We start from the raw sequence: 17,275 nt of genomic DNA, 5'->3' as shown, positions 1-17,275 counted from the left end.
TTGCTTATTTGAACCTTTCATGTCTAGTTTCTTCTTTATACTATGGGAAGCTGTACTGTACTCACTAGCTACTTAGCTAGTAGCTACTGAGTCGGATATTGATATCATCAGAGAGCTAGCAATGGAAGCGGTCGAGGGAGGAGAGATTTCTTCAGCAAGAACAGATGCTTTGAAACTTATGAATAGGTCAGCTTATCTTTATTAATGTTATCAAAGAAGACAACCAGCTTAATGGCTCCTTTACCTGCTGACAACTTCACGCAAACAACCCTTTTGTCTTCGACCCATTTGTCGAATTAAGCAAATGTAGAGCCTGATGAACTAGAAGAGTAGAAAATTTCACAATAATACGCCGATTAGATGATAGCGAATATTATTAACTGAGCAGTGTCACAACCCCAATCAAAACCTTATAACTTGAGCTGCTTATCAAATGTGCTGTACGTATTGTATCGTGTTGTGTTAACTTTGTATATTTGTATACAATGGGGTGAGCATGGAATGAGTATTCGTACCGTTAGTACTAACGATTTGAGTACTCACTAACCAATATCACTAAAAGTGATATCTATAAACCGAATCGATAAGTTCGGATATCTAGACTTTGGTTCCCCGGATTTTCGGATTGGTTATCAGGTACCCAATAAGATATCTAATAATGATAATTAAACTTAATAATGTAGTTATTATGGTATCATATAAGAGTAATTAACAACAATACCATTGGATAATAATATTACTAATCATTGATATTATAAAGTGATTATGAAATAAAGTAAGAGTTCAGATTTTTTTTTTAAAAAAAAAATTCAAGTATGAAAAAAAACAATAAAATGCTTATCGGATCGGAATGGGTAATCGTTAATTTTAAAATGATACCCAATAACGAATTATCGGAACGGGTACCCAAAATGTTATGATTATCGGATCGGGTACCCTAATTTTCGGAATAGTTGTGGATCGGACTTTTGGTTTTTCGGATAGTTTTGCTAACCCTACGTATTCATGACCCTTAGTAAACATACATGTCATTATGGTTCAATGTAGAAAATAAAAGTGAAAACAAAACTAAATCTAATTTTAATTGAATACTTATCCATTCGTCAACTTTATATAGAAGCAAGATCTAACACTTCTAATAACTAAGGGCCTGTTCACATTTACTGAAATGAGCTGAACTGAACTGAACTGATTGGAGCCGAACTAAACTGAACTGAGCTGAAATGAATATTTTTTGAGAGAAGGAAATTAGGAGCTGAACTGAACTGATTGGAGTTGAATTGAAAATAAGCTAAAGTGAACAAACCCTAAAGCTTCTTATCAACAGCTAACCGACACACCTAAAAAAAAAATTCATGCTAATAAACGAGATTTTTTTTTCCAACTCTTGGTTTCAAAGTCATTGATAGTTCTTTGGGATTGTTTATCTGCTTCCAGTATAGTTCAGATAAGGTGGGTGGTTCTCCAAATATAGTTGGTCAAACGGATTTTCAGGACTGGAAGTTTGACTCAAGGTTGTTAGATATCCCTTTCTCAGGACCCACATTTACTTGGACCAATGGACATCATAATGGTAATCCTACATTTGAACGTCTTGATAAGGCCTATGCTACAAATGATTGGCTTATTAAGTATCCTGATACTTCTATCTTGCATCAGCCGATTCTATTTTCGGATCATGCTGCAATTATTCTTCGGGAACACCGAGTTTTGGAGGGTCGCAAACCATATAGAGTAGACAACTGGTGTCTTCTCTCAAAGGAAGTAGCTTCTATTGTTTCTTTCTCTAGGAAGTTGGATATTTTGGGCGCCCCTATGTTTTCTATTTCTCGGAGATTGGAGGATTTACGTTCAAAATTACTTAGATGGTGTGTTACTCATAGGAAGCTTTGGGGCATCAATTGGAAAGAATTACATGATTCCATATCCCCATTAGCTCAGAATTTGGAATCCAAACTTCATAGACATCTTTTTCTTTCGTTAAGAGAAGAAAAAGTCAGACATTCTCAGGCAGCCTACCTTTACTGGAAGCAGCGGGCTAAGGTTAAATGGGATGTGTTAGGTGACTCTCACTCACATCTTCTTTTTTCTTATGTTCAGAACCGCCGTCGAAAGAATACAATTCAAGGTTTACAGACCTCTTCAGGAGATTGGACTCATGATCAGGATCAGATTCGTTCTATTGTCTTTGATTATTTCTCCTCAATTTATAGAAGTAATCAACCTCTTCAACAAATTCCTGAGTTTGATTGGTCCACCTTGAATTTACCCTATTTATCGGAGGTTCAAAAGTCTAATCTTATGGTTCCTTTTTCTGCCTCGGAAATTAAAGCGGCTATGTTTAGTATAGATGACGCTAAGTCTCCTAGACCAGATGGGTTTACGTCTGCTTTTTTTAAGTCTCATTGGTCTGTTGTTGGATCCTCAGTTATTGAAGCTATTCAGTATTTCTTTTTGCATGGTCACTTGCTTAAGGAATGGAATCGTACTTTCATTGTCCTCATTCCGAAGGTAGATCATCCTCAAAAACCTTCACAATTTAGACCTATTGGGTTATGCAATGTTCTCAATAAATGTATTACCAAGTGTTTGCTGCTCGACTTCGGATGATTCTTCCTTCTCTCATTTCAGACTGTTAGACCGCTTTTGTTCCGGGTCGTCTCATGTCGGATAATGGTTTACTTGCCCATGAAATTCTCACTTATATGAATCACTTGCGGGGTCGTACTATGTCAGTTGCTCTCAAGCTTGATATGAATAAAGCTTATGATAGAGTTAATTGGCAATTTTTACGACAAGTTCTTCAGAAGTTTGGTTTTCCCCCGTATTAGATACATATTATTCAACAGTGCGTTTCGACAGTCTCTTATCAGTTACTTGTTAATGGAAATCCGATTAAGGTTTTTAGACTCTCGTGTGGTCTTCGCCAAGGAGATCCTCTGTCATCATACTTGTTTGTTCTTTGTATGGAAATCTTTTCAGCTATGATTAATCAAGCGGAGAGCACCGGTCTTTTTAAAGGAGTTAAAGTATCTCGTTATGCTCCTTCAATATCACATCTGTTTTTTGCAGATGACTCTCTTCTTTTTTTCCAGCCCTCTCCTCAGGCCTGTTCCAATGTTCTTGGAGTTGTTCAGCAGTTCTATGATATTTCAGGTCAGATGTTAAATTTACAAAAATCCTTTGTTCGTTTTAGCCCTAATGTTCCAGAGAACTATCGGGAGTCTTTAGCCAATTCCTTACAGCTAAAGAGTCTTCCTTCACTTGGTACCTATTTGGGACTTCCGATGGATATGGGTAGAAGTAAACGCACAGCTTATCAACCTCTTGTGGACAAGATTACTTCTCGGTTGATGAGTTTTGCTTCCTTGCATCTCTCACCTGCGGCCAAATTAGTTGTGATCAACTCGGTGTTGATTGCTTCTCTTAACCATATCTTATCTGTTTTTAAGATTCCTTCTTCGATCTCTGACAGAATTAACAATCTATTCGTCAGATTTTGGTGGAAAACAGGGAATCACTCCAAGAGTTTGGCTTTAACTCCACCTTCTGTCTTGTTTACCCCAAAGGGTTTGGGTGGTCTAGGTATTCGGCATTTGGGTTTATTTAATTCTGCTTTTCTTGCTCGTCAATCTTGGCGTATTAGGCAGAATTCGCAACTTCTGATTTCTCGGGTTTTTCAGGCCAAGTATCCTTCCCTTATGTGTTTCCGGTCACAAGGTCGTCTTTCTAATCCATCCTGGGGTTGTCGAAGTGTTCTTCATGGAATACAGACCTTAAAGATTGGTCTTGCTTGGAAAATTGACAATGGTTCTAAGGTTCATATTCTTCAGGACTCTTGGGTGCCTGGTTCTCCAGTTTACTTTAAGAATTCTCTAGCTGGATCGGTTCAGCCGACTCTGGTGTCTTCTCTTTTGGATCCTATTTCAAATGATTGGGATCCTACTTTAATTCATGCTTTGTTTTCGTCCACTATTGCCTCCAAGATTCTGAGTCTCGAGCGTCCTCCTCAGCTAATGGATGATTATGTTTATTGGAAATACTCGAGAGACGACAGATTTTCTTCTAAATCGGCTTATGCAAAGCTGATCGCTTTGTCGAATCAGCTTCCTGAAGGTTCTTCTTCAATTCCTCCTATTCCTTGGAGTAAAATTTGGGCTCTTCCTATTTTATCCAAATGGAAGCTCTTTATTTGGAAAATTTTTCACAATGCTCTTCCTGTTGCGGATACTTTGAGAACTAAGGGTTGTCCTGTAGATCCTGTTTGTTCTTTTTGTTTTCAAGCTTCTGAGACTACCGAGCATTTATTCCTTCGATGTTCGTTTATCAGGAGATTATGGCATTGTGGTCCTCTAGGTATTCGGCTTCCATGTTTTAACAGCTCCTTCCATCAGTGGTTTAGCTCTTTACTCCTCTCTGTCATATCTATAAAGAATTGGGATGGTCTGGATTCTATATTATCTTTTGCTTGGGCCATTTGGATTCATCATAATCACATTCGGTTTCGACAAGCCACCTGCTCTCTGCCCATGATTTTCCAGATTGCTCAGGAATGGACTACTCGGAGTCAGGCAGCTAGGAGTTCATCTTCCTTTGATTACTCCATTCCCCCTGGTTTTGGCTCCCTGAATCACTCCTCCTTTCTTGCGGGGAATCCTAATATTTCTCCTACTGTTATTCTTATAGTGGATGGAGCCTGGGATTCTTCGGATTGTCAAGCTGGCACGGGTTGGTGTTTTTATTCGATAGATACATCCAGCAGTTTGGGTGGTGCGGCTCGTGCGTGTTTTTCTCTTTCAGCTTTCCAGACGGAACTTCAAGCCTGTTTTTTTGGTCTTAAGATGGCTCTCCACCGTGGGTATTCTCATATCCTTCTTCGCACTGACTGTTTATTATTGGTTTCTATCCTTCACAGGTCGTCGCAGGATATGACTACTATTTGGATTCAGCAGCAGCTCCGAGATATCCTTTCTTTGTTTGAAGTTTGTTTTGTTTAGAAGGTTCCTAGAAGTGCGGTTCTTCCTGCTCACCAGTTAGCTACTTTATCTAGGAAGCGTCAGTTAATTAGCTATTTATTTTAAGTTTTTTGAGTTGACCTTTGTCAAAAAAAAAAATATAAAAAGGTGGACAACGTCTTGTGATGAAGAAATTCACAAAATGGTTTTATTTACTACAATTTTTTTTTAAAATTAGTATTATAATAAATATATGTATCAAAACTTATGTGTCCTCGTTATATTTGGAGGATTGTATTGACTAGTGTGAAAAAATGCGTTAATATGGTGTAAGAAGTTGAGTACACCATTGATGAATTGAAGTAACTTAATTAAATAAATAACTATCTTTATATGCGTATTAGCTAGTCTATAGTAACACAAACTATAAGTGTCATGTGTCCCCCTTCCTTTTTTCAATGAGAAAAAATAGCCTTTTTTTTTATAATTTTTTTATTTATTTTTTGTGAGAAAATCCACAATGTGGAGAATTAATTAGATAAATTAAGCATAGCTACATCGAGGATACGAGTCAGAAAACTATCTAACCACACACGTTGGCCAAACTCCCATGGCTGTAAGCGAGCCAACTCGTGCGCCACTCTATTCTCTCCTCTCTTAACAAACAATCAAGAAACATTACTAAAATTATTACAAAGATGATAGATATCCTCAAGCATTAGGTGAAAACTCATTGGAACCTTGCTCTTCCTGCTTCAAAGCATGTATGAACTGAAGAGAATCTCCCTCCACCACTACATTTCGAGCTCCCAACTGTGTAGCAACCCGCAAACCCCCCACGCAACTGCCTTCACCTTAGCCACCTTCACCTCCCACTTCTCTCTACTCTTAGAAACACCAGCTGCCCTCACAGTCCCACCCTCGTCCCTCACCACTGCCCCAAACCACATCCTAGCTCTCCACAAAATCTGCATCAACATTAATCTTCAAAACCCCCTCACCTGGTGGAACCTAAACAGAAGGCAACCCACTATCTCCATCCCTCCTCCCACACACCTTGATCCCCTTCTCTCCCGCCTCCAAAACATCGTCACCTATTTTTCGCGCATATCGCTCTACGTCTGTACGTCACCGGGCTCCTTGGCAACTCCCTCCACCACCATCGAGTTCTTAGCACTCCAAATTGCCCAACACAATGTATTTATGTTAGCAACATAATTTTCGCCCAGTTCCAAGAAACACGATTCCCACCAATCTTAAATATGCCACTCCGCCATCTCTCCCACAAAACAATACTCACTCAAATCCCAAATCGCCATTTCCAATTTACAATCTTTTAGTGCATGAACCATTGACTCAAAACCTCCGCCACAAATTTCACATTCAGGGTCATAATCACGAATTCAGGATTGAATTCCACACCGAGTAGGGCGAGTGTTTTGGCAGGCCCTCCATGCAAAAACCTTTACTTTTGGGAGCGCCTGAAGCTGCCATATCTTCTTCCAAATAGAGCAAACAATCGTAAGAGCCTCTTCTTCCCTTTTCCACTCATCATGAAAAAGAGCACGATAAGTTGATCTGACAATATAATTCCCCTTTTTATTAAGATCCCAGCACAATGTATCATAGGGTAATCACTTGCTTATTGGGATACTAAGGACTATCTCAACTTCAAAAGAGAGAAAAGTCCAAGTAACAAGCTCATTATTCCAGCAGCAAGAACTTGAATCAATAAGGTTGTTGATCTTCATATCTGCAATGGAGTTACCCCGTGGGGAAATCACTCTGAGGGATTGCGTACCTGACAGCCACTAATCAGTCCACACACTGTTATTCTCCCCATTTCTGACCCTCCATCTCATTCCTCTTTTCACAACCCAACGAGCCTCCGCTATGCCTCGCCACATGTAACTTGGATTGGTGCCCACACTAGCATCCATGAAAGAAGAATCGGGGTAATACTTCCCTTTTGATACTTGCTCAAGAAGAGAACCTGACCTCAACATTAACCTCCACGCTTGCTTAGCAAGTAATGCCTAATTAAACAACTTAGGATCTCGAAATCCCAAACCACCCTCATTTTTCGATTTGCACAACTTTTTCCACGAAAGTCAATGAATCTATATCTATATCTATACTTAGTATTTAAAAACACAAACCACATATTACTCATATGCCACATGTTACCACAAATCACTCATATGCCACATGCCACCTTCTTTATCAAAAAATAAAGTTCATGTCTTTATGCATTCTGTAACTTGCAATTTAAGTAAGGAAATTAAGTGTTTCAACTACACCAAAATAAAGTCGTAGTCTTTTCATCTCCTACACTTACAATAAAGTAATAGTAAAAAAAAAAAGTTGAGCTAATCAGTTCACGTTATATATATATATATATATATATATATATATATATATATATATATATATATATATATAAAGTACAATAAAACAATGCTGACTCATGTAACACAAATAAGCAACACATTACAAAGAAAATATTCTACGTAATAACCCGTGCATGGAACGGGCCAGAAGGCTAATTATTCTTAAGTCACTATACATATTTAATTTTTAATGAATTGATTCATTCCTTATAAACTCTTCATTTTTCACAAGAGAAAAACATATTTAAAAAAAACACACACACATAGATACATATTTGTTTTGATTTCCTAATAATATTAGCAGCCCATGCATTGTGTGAGGTCAAAATGCTAGTTATTATAAAACACATCAATATTGGCGTGTCATTTCAATCTATCAATGATTCTTATCCTTAGGCTTAAATTTATTCCATTGAATCATTCTTTTATACATCAATTATCCAAATTGACAATCATACGACCAAAACATGACCCGATCCTAAATTTACAAGCCGTAAACTCGCTCCAAACTCCACTCAACACAAATTGAACCCGAAATTAAAACCAATCCGAATTTGAATTGAACCAAACTCAACCCTACACTCAAAATGATAATCGACCCGACCTAACTTGAAACTTAAACCAACCCGAGGTTAAACTTAATATGAAAGCTAGATTGACCTGACATGAAAATATGACCCAATATCTGACTTAACCTGGACTGAATTCGACCCATAAACATGTATTGATATCTCTACTCAACCCAAACCTCCACCTCCTCCAGGCCCTAGACCCTTTTGTTTTTGACTAAAACAAAGTAAAAATAAAAAAAAATAAATTAATAAAATAATTAAACATAACCGAAACAACAAGAATACAGGGAAGAAGAAGAAGAAGACAGAGAGAAAGCGAGACTTAAACTTAGGGATGTACGGCGGGTCCCATAAATTCGGCCGAGGCGGCGGCGGTCGCGGCGGCGCTTCCGCTTCCAAGCGCAACTCCTTCCCTCCACCACCTCCTCAACGCCCTTCCTCCGCCGCCCGACCTTCTCACTCCTCCCGCAAACCGCCGCCTCCGTCATCGTCGTCGGCGTCTCCTGCTCCGGCGACGACGGCGCCGCCTCAATCTGAGGAATCCTTCACCCTTGTTCCCGGCAATCCTCCCTCCTTCGCCGCAACCATTCGTCTTGCTCCTGACCTCGTTGATGAGATCAAGCGTGTTGAGTCTCAAGGTGGTGCTGCTCGGATTAAATTTGATTCTAACCTTAGTAATCCTCTTGGCAATGTGAGTAATTTTGGTTTTTTTGTTGTTGATTGTTTCAAGTTATTGTTGTTTTTTTATGTTTGGTTGGATTTGGATTAATTTGAATTTTGGTTGTTTTTGGGTTGGAATGTTTATGATTTTAGTTTGTGTATTCGGAAATTTTGTCGTGTTCGTAGTGTGATTTGAACTAGTAATGTTAGTAGAAGTGTGGAAAACTAAGCAGAAACTATGATTCCAAAGGGAAGCTATGTAAAAATTTAATTGGGAATATGTGAAAACCGTTTAGTTACTTATGGTCTGTTAGTCCAATTGATTGTTAGTGAAGTGGTGATTGGGGCCGCACTTGGTAGGGAGAACCGCGTGTTTGATCTCCCACAACAACAATTGGGAGGGGACTGGAACCTACTGACCACCCAAGAACGAGCCTTGAATCTGGATTAGCCCAAAGGGTGAACCAGGTGGAAACACCAAAACACATGCTTCCTTCATTCAAATGAAAATTCCGTTAGTTTTCTCAGTATGGAAAAAACTATTGAATAAGGAAGAATATTAATCAAATGAAAATTCTAGTTACATTTGCAATTTTCCTTTTCTAACTATTAGAAAAATATGTTGCTTACTTTACTTATGACATTATACAATCAAATATAGTCGCGTCCATGAGCATGAGCCTTGTTGGTTTGGGTAGAAAATGCACTTATAGAAGAATTTCAGGGAGGCTGAAGATGACTTGGATGGAGTTGAATGATCGAAGATTTGGGTTTTTGGGTTTGCAGGAGCATATAAAACTTGATAAAAGTGAATGAAGGAAGCTGATCATTGTGACTTGATCAATGATTGTTGGAGATAAATTCTTTGATTTATACTTTTATAAAGGTGAATGAAGGAAGAATATTAATCAAATGATTGTTGGAATATCAAAGAATCAAACAGTTTTACTCATATTCCTAAATTTCCCAATGTCTTTTTATTATGGTTGATTAGAATGAAATGGAGCGGTAGGAAGAAAAGAGAAGGGATCAGAACAAGATTAAAAGAATAAGTGTTTTATTATTGTTTGGTCAAAACTGATAGGAATTTTCATTTTATCATTTATATCTCTATGCATAGTGTTTAGTATTTGGTGCTCATTGCTATGCCCTTCCCATGAAAATTATGCTAGTAGACAAGCTTAGATAAAGCTCTTGAAGAAGCTACTAGCAGCATGTATATTCAAATTGGTTACTTAATTGACTCTAGCCAAGTCTTTGGTCAGAAGTCTAAGGGATTCGGTGTGCTTCTATTTGAAGCAGATTTCTGAAAACAAAAATCCACTAAAACAAAGTTTTGTAGGGGTAATGCGTATTTGCGGTGCTTTCCTAGACGGGAATTTTTTTGTTGTTCAACCCCATATTATATCTTATATGGACCCTGATGATCTTAGTATTGTCACTGGCATGATTTTCCATGTCGGCTCTTTCTACTTGTCGTATAATTGTCATTATCATCTTTCAGGTTATTGATGTGGGTGGCAAAGAATATCGATTTATGTGGGCACATGAAATGGGTGGCCTTTGTGACATCTATGAAGAACGCCAGAGTGGTGAAGACGGTAATGGTTTACTTGTTGAATCTGGTTGTGTATGGCGCAAGGTGAATGTGCAGCGTGTCTTAGACGAGTCCACTAAGAAGCAGGTTAAGAAGAGATCAGAAGAATATGAGCAGAAACTCAAATCACGCAAGTATGTTGTACACTTGTACAGTGCACACACCCATAAAATTGTATATGCATATTTATATATATCTATACTCTTCTTTCATTAATCTTCGTTGCTGAGAAAATATTTCTGTATTAAATGTCTGTCCACCTATGTGCTGTCAATAATCTTCTTGTGCTACAGGATTTAATGTTTTACATCATTATGCATTTACAACATGATATTGTTTAGAAGGTATTATCAAGATGTTTTAAGGGTCTTCCTTAGTCTAATCGCTTTAAGAATCTTGCTGTCAAATGTGGAATTTAGTTCATGTATCTGACAATTATATAATTGCTGTTCAGGTGCTTGTCTCTTCTGCTTTTACTTGTTGTGGTGTATGATTAATGTTTAAATGTTGGTGGTCTTACATATTTTACTGAATACAGATTTATTTTCTCCATGTAGGCATTTCTTGTCACTTATACAATTTAGTTGCTGATTTAGTGGCTTTATGTTATTTGATTTGTTGAAAATCATCTTCCTAGATCCATTATTTAGCCATTTCTTGTGTTATGGAAGGGCAGCAGCAGTTCAGTTATGTGTTTGGGGAATATTGAGATAGATGGGGTATTGTTAGTCATGATGCATATTTTGAGGAAGGTATTTGGGTTGGGTGTACTTTTATATGTCATGATCCATGACAAGAAATTGAACTCTGTTATTCATTTATTGGCTTTAAAGAACAAAGAGATTATGCTTGCCGTGTTACTTCTCCCACTATTTTCTTACAGCTCACATGTTGATCTTGATAGGGCTATTGTCTTGGACCAATGCAATCCCCCTATGAAGAGTCAAATGCAAGCATTTGCTGCTGCAGAGGGTAAGCTCAGCTCTTTTAAATTATTATTCCCTCTGTGATTTAACATGTGATGGGTGTATCATATATTGTCTATTGTGCATGAGTATATTTCATTGCCACTAATTAATTAGAGATCAGAGCCATGAATCTGTTACTCCTTGTTGTGTTTTTTCTATTTCCTTTTGGGGTGGTGGAAAGAGGGTGGAGGATTATGGAAAATAGTCACTATCTGTGAGGAATCTTTCTGGCCGGTGTCTGGATTCCTTCTGCTTTCGTGCCCTTCCTCAGCTTGAAAAAAGCCACCGCACGTCCGCTTAAGCGCCCGCAACCCAAGAAGTTGGCAAAGCCAACACAACATTAGGGCCGTCCCCAAATTTTGAAAGTGTTTTTATTAGGAAAAACTTAGAGTAGTACCAATTTCCCAAATATTATCATTTTTCCCATTATAATCTTAACTTTGAGTTAATCTAGAATTATCTCAGCTATGGGTAATTGCTAATATTTCTGATCTCATTCTTTTGTAGTTAATCCAAGGAAGTTTAAACCCAAAAACAGGAGATTATCTGAGCCATCACAAGGTGAAGTTACCTCTATGTTGATTATATATATTCTTCCTCAGTCTTCTCTTTTTTGATGTTTGCTGTTTTCTTATGTTTTAGTTGGTGGACCTCCTAAACCTGTGAAGTCAACTACTGGATCCTCCTTAACTTTTTCTGCAAAGGGAAGGCATTCAACTTCACCTCTGCTATCACCTCATAACCAGCCTGTTTCTGTGGCATCTTCTTTTAATAGAGGAAATGCTACTGAAAGTCAAATTGTTGCAGAGAATTCAATACCTAACCAAGCTAGGGAACAGGAAAATGCTGTCAGCTCTGTGAATGATGCCCCTGCCCTAGTTTCTGGTAGGGTGCCTGAATCAGTAGTGCACAAAGAGAATCAAGGAGCTGGAATATTGGATCTACAGAACTACCTAGTAACATTGCTGAGAGAGAATCCAAAGGGGATGAGCATAAAGGTAGAAAAAAGTTGGATCCCCCCCCCCCTCTTGAAGGTTTTACAGTCTTACCGCCTGATTTTTTTTTGGGTCAAGCAATCCGAATTTTTTCTTGTACATTGGCTACAACTAGAATTCTTAGACTTGTGTATCTTTGATGATTTCCAGGCATTGGAGAAAGCTGTTGGAGATACAACTTCCATCTCTGTTCGCAAAATTGAGCCCATTCTTAAGAAAGTGAGTGTAAAACATATCTATTTTTTGTCAGTAATAGTTCTTATGTGTAGTGTAATGTTTTCTGATGAGATCTGCTGCCTTAGATTGCAACTTATGAACCTCCTGGAAGATATGTTTTGAAGTCGGCTGTGGAGCAGGAAAGCTTGAAGAAGTCGTATTTTGATAATGGAAGGTAACCCCTGTTCTTATGTTCCTGAAAGTAATTTGTTCTTCTAATGTTATCAATCAGCTGTAGTCTGTAGAGCTAGTTTGAGAATGTTGAAGCCAATAAAATTTGATATAGTGGAAAATTTTCCTTTTCCAGTCAACAAAATGTAATTTGTTCGTTCAGTGTTCTGCTGGCGTTTCACGAGTAAAGATGTTGTTGCTATCTTTTGAGTATCTAATATTCGCATACGATTGTTTGCTGTCTAGATATATTTCAAATTTCTCTTTCAGATAATTTTCATTGTAACTTTTCAGAAGATGAAATTGGTTTTATAGATTAATTGCCGTAATTGGAAATGGCCATGACCAATTATCTTGTTATGCATACTATATCGGTAAACTTCCTTTAATTGCAACATATATTGCAACAATTACCATTTTAGGAAGTTTCACATCTATTGCAAAATTACCATATATGTACATGCTTTCTCTCTACCTCTATCCTCCCCACATGGGTCCCTATCTTTATTCCTTTCTATCTCTCTCCTTGTCTTAAATTCCCGTGTCTTCCCCCCTTGTTGCAATATTAGGGGAACGGAAGTATTATATTAAATTACCGCAGAGTTCAGCTGCATAACCTTTATTTAGGTGATCATCATTCACTTTCTGATGTTGTTGCATTTCAGTTCTCCTGAAGACAATAATCAGAAGTTTGTTCCAGAAGATAACCTTGTTGAAGTACCAGCTCCAGGCTTAAGATTTGCAGAGAAGTCACCAGCTATGGATGTGGAGGAACAGGTGCAAACTTTTGATGAAGAGTCAAATATGGTTGAAAAAATTGATGCATCACAACACTTTTCCGATTTATTTGGTGATGATGAACCCCCTGTAAACAATGAAGGTCAAACTGTGAGATCTAATGACAGTAAAAGTGACAGTGATAGTGATAGTGGAAGTAGTGACAGTGGCAGTGATAGTGCAAGCCGAAGTAGAAGCCCTGCAGGTAGTGGGAGTGCTAGTAGCAGTGATAGTGAAGGTGATGATTCTTCTTCAGCATCTGATGTGGATGTTGATATAATAAGTGATGATGACAAAGAACCCAAGAATTTACAAGTTACTGAACATGTGCTATCTACAACAGGAGTTCCATGGGGTATGCCTAATGCTTTGCCCCAACAAGATGGAAGAAATATAGATCAAGATGGCTATGTATCTGAGGATGTTGACATTGGGTCGGATTTTCTTGATGATAATGAATCTCAGCTGGCAACAGTCCCTCAAAATCTTGGTATAACTACTGAGAAAATGATAGCTTCTGATCATGATCAAACTCAACCATGTAAGAGGGCCGATGTGGTTACTGAGCAAGATGTTATAGATGATATCCAACCTGAGAATCATGACTTTGTTAAGTCTGGGGGTAAATCTAAAAGAGGATCCAGTGACATTCAGTTTGAGCATGATGGTGATCATGTCAAAAGATTTAAAACAAATCCGACACAGCCTACAGTTTCTGGGCATATTGAATCACATACCTTGGGGAGTTCGCCAAATCACTCCGCTGGCTTAATGAGTGAAGACATTCATGAGACCCATAACGTGCAAAAGTCAAATCAGTTCAGCAGGGATGAGGGTGCTAACACACATCTAGGTGTGCAGAGTGGGTATAACTATGTTATTCCTGGAAAATCTGCTGTAGAGTCATTACATTCTGGTCGAGGGCCTGCTGGACGTTTGGGGGTAGATTCAAAACTACAGAGGACAAATGAATATACACAACTAACACAAGAATGTTTTTCAAAATACGACAAGGGTTACCGAGAGGTACAGTATGAGGAAGATAGTTCAAATGAGAAAGCAAATGGTAAGTTTAAAGAAAATCCTCTTGCTCAGAAGAGCTCAGTATGCCCGGAGCCCCACCACAGAAAGCATAGTGAATGGGATAATAAGGCACAATCATTAGGAACTTCTTCGAGGTTACACACGGGATTCTCTCTGAAGGAAAATGGTAAGGCTGAGTTTGACAGGTCTCCTGGTGGCAAAAGATTGCTCCAAAGAGAACTATCAGACCTGGAGTTGGGTGAACTTCGTGATTCCTTGCCAGAGGAATCAGAAGGGAGTAAACGGCAGTTTGATAGAGTAAGCTCCTTCAAGAAGTCCGAGATGAAATCAGGTACCTCAGGTTCTCAGAATCCAGATTTGAGAAGCAAATCTATAGGCAAGCCAGTCATAGAGTCCGGTAACACCTCCTTCCCAAATGCAAGAGGAGCTCCAAATAATTCTGACAGTTTGTCAAAGATAAAATCTCCAGAACCTTATGTTGAAGATGGTTCCCGTCCTCATGGGGATTTGCAATCTCAGCTACAACAATCAAGGAGTGGTCATGCTGAAGTTGGGCCTGTTTCCAACAAAGCCGTGGATCATAGCAGATTGGGGCATGGTGCGGATGTTGCTAATCAAGAAACAGAAGATGTAGGTTATGGAGAAACACACAAAAAATCTCACGTTCATTCACAACGTGAAGACTCCCGACAAGAAATGGGTTCACGCAAGGGGAAAGGAAATAAGTCAAGAAAATCTAACACAATAAGATCTGCAAGTGATTTGACCAAAAAGAAAAAAGATGCTAGTGATCTGACCAAAAAGAAAAAAGATGCTAGCGACAGAAAAAGAGACGTGTCAAATACTCAAGGTGGTATTAATAAGCGCAAAAGGAGTGAGTCCTTTTCAGATGATTCATTCTCTAAGTATGAAAAGGATGAGCCAGAGCTAAAGGAGCCGGTTAAAAACTTCTTACAGTAAGTAGTTTTCAAGCTTCTTACTTGTTTTCATGAATGGTGTGGTTATTTCTGAAAGCTTTATGGTGCCTGTACGTTTAGTTGTAATAATAGTTATAGGTAAACTGTTAATGCCTAGAATATCTCTTTATTGATGCCCCTTCAATCTGTGTCCATAGGTATAATGAATATGTGCAAGAGTATTGTGAGAAGTATGAACCTTACTCTTCCCTGATCAAAATCTTGGAGAGATACAGGTATGATATTTTGCTGTGATTATTTCCTCCTCTCAGGCCCCTAGTCTCCCTGTAAAGTGAGTTATATGTCATCAAATTATTTTCATGTTTATAAAGGTCTCTGTTTTCATTTGGCTCTTTATTTTGAAGGATTGATTTTCAGAAGTTGGGGATGGAACTTGAACGTGCAAAAGGTACTGAAAGATATGACGAAATTTTGGCACAAATAAGAGAAAGCTATCGCCGGTGTGAAATGGTATGCTTATGTGTGTGTTGGCCTGGCCTAGTCGGTTGAATTCTTCCTCTGCTTGAAAAGTTTCTGATATATGACAAAAAAAAAAAAATGCTGATAGAAATTTAACTGATTAAAATACTGTGACAATTGCAAAACCACAATAAACTGCCTCAATTTTTGGTTTTCAAGCCTTCATGTTTGTGTTTCAACAAGTTCATTAGGTCAGTGTATTTGTATAAAGGAGCGGTTAACTATCAAGCCTTCATGTTTTTGTTCCTATAAGGGTTGTATATTTCATGTGATAGTTATCTACCTATAATCAGTTAATAGACGTGGAGCCATAGTAATGCTGTTGCAGCACAAGCTCAACCCTTTTATGACCTTGTCCTACACTCCTACCATTATCAAGACTGTCTTGATGTTTGGTAGTATTTTTTATTTTATTATTATTTTTTTAATATGTAAATATTGCTACATACAACTGTACAAGCTTCTGATTAAATCTTCAATTGGTTGTTACTCTGCAGCGTTATAAACGACTGAAGAAAATATTTCTTGTGCTTCATGATGAAATGAAGGTAATTATTTCTCATTTTCCCCCTTCCCTTCTTATTCATGATGAGCTTTGTGCATTAACTTCTATATGTACTATTTTGTCATTGCAGCATCTTCGGCAGATGATTGAGGACTTTTATTTAGACTACAATAAGGGTAGAGTTTGACTACTAAGATCATTTATCAAGTTTCCATGTTCAGACCCGGAAAGCTTCATAAATTAAGGTCGTGAATTTATAAGGTCTGTTGCCTTAATTGTGCAGCCTGTAATTTTTAGTAGATTAATTTCATGAACATAATAGCAATGTTGTTGGGGCACCGGAGCCTTAGAACTGGGGTACATGATTGGGGATGACCTGAGCTGTTCAATTGTGGGTTTTGCGTCATTGTGTGAGAGGAGAGGAAGCTTGTAAGGATTAAAGCTGTAAATGTAGAATATATGTAATAGGATGAACAAAAATTACTGATTTTTTGGAGAGAAGCTCTCATTTTGCCCCCATTTTTTGTTCTTAATGGAAATAAGTATAGCCCTTTTAGTTAGATAATTATACTTGTATTTTGGAGTTCAATTACTGCATCATTTTTGCATTTCTCTATAGTTACCTTTTCTTTTGTTTTTTTTTTTTGTTTTTTTTTTTTTGAAACCAGTGGCCGAGAAATGTATTAAAGTAAGTCAATTTCCGCCAAAAATAAGAGATTTTAGGGAAAGCCTTTTTTATTTTATTTTTTATATTTATAGTGCAACAAGTTAGTTGACATGTTTGTCAATGCACAGCACAACTCATATTCACTACATTAGCTAATATTTTCAATGAGTCAGATCGGGGTAAAGATGCTACATAATGTCTATCCATGGATGTTAACATCATTGAGAGGAAGCAGAAATCATTTCTTTTGATCATCAACTTCCTGATCAACCACCGGAAAAAGATTTGAAATATATCATCACAACCACTACCATCATCCCTC

The 17,275-nt window shown here is 37.9% G+C and overlaps 2 protein-coding genes across 2 annotated transcripts; both read left to right on the top strand.

Annotated features, from left to right (window-relative positions):
* The first annotated feature begins 42 nt into the window (after positions 1–42).
* Positions 43–4,997, top strand: LOC110738176. The gene is made up of 3 exons (XM_021918552.1): positions 43–57; positions 1,438–2,511; positions 2,850–4,997. The coding sequence occupies exons 1-3, from the start codon at positions 43–45 to the stop codon at positions 4,995–4,997; spliced, it is 3,237 nt and encodes a 1,078-aa protein (XP_021774244.1).
* A 2,729-nt stretch (positions 4,998–7,726) lies between these two features.
* Positions 7,727–16,851, top strand: LOC110738137. Its single transcript, XM_021918503.1, has 12 exons — positions 7,727–8,608; positions 10,082–10,308; positions 11,079–11,146; positions 11,650–11,703; positions 11,785–12,140; positions 12,288–12,356; positions 12,440–12,528; positions 13,190–15,301; positions 15,460–15,537; positions 15,667–15,772; positions 16,279–16,329; positions 16,417–16,851. The coding sequence occupies exons 1-12, from the start codon at positions 8,252–8,254 to the stop codon at positions 16,471–16,473; spliced, it is 3,624 nt and encodes a 1,207-aa protein (XP_021774195.1). The 5' UTR covers positions 7,727–8,251; the 3' UTR covers positions 16,474–16,851.
* The last annotated feature ends 424 nt before the right edge of the window (positions 16,852–17,275 follow it).

This window comes from Chenopodium quinoa, unplaced genomic scaffold (genome assembly GCF_001683475.1).
Source record: "Chenopodium quinoa cultivar QQ74 unplaced genomic scaffold, ASM168347v1, whole genome shotgun sequence".
NCBI classification, from domain to species: Eukaryota; Viridiplantae; Streptophyta; class Magnoliopsida; order Caryophyllales; family Amaranthaceae; genus Chenopodium; species Chenopodium quinoa.
This window is presented reverse-complemented; position numbering and strand designations above follow the sequence as displayed.

Coding starts and splice junctions, on each gene's coding strand:
- LOC110738176 (XM_021918552.1), top strand. Junction 2,512..2,849: donor TCATTGTCCTCATTCCGAAG/GTAGATCATCCT, acceptor ATTATTCAACAG/TGCGTTTCGACAGTCTCTTA.
- LOC110738137 (XM_021918503.1), top strand. CDS start 8,252: ATGTACGGCGGGTCCCATAAATTCGGCCGAGGCGGCGGCGGTCGCGGC. Junction 8,609..10,081: donor TTAGTAATCCTCTTGGCAAT/GTGAGTAATTTT, acceptor ATCATCTTTCAG/GTTATTGATGTGGGTGGCAA. Junction 12,529..13,189: donor TCGTATTTTGATAATGGAAG/GTAACCCCTGTT, acceptor GTTGCATTTCAG/TTCTCCTGAAGACAATAATC.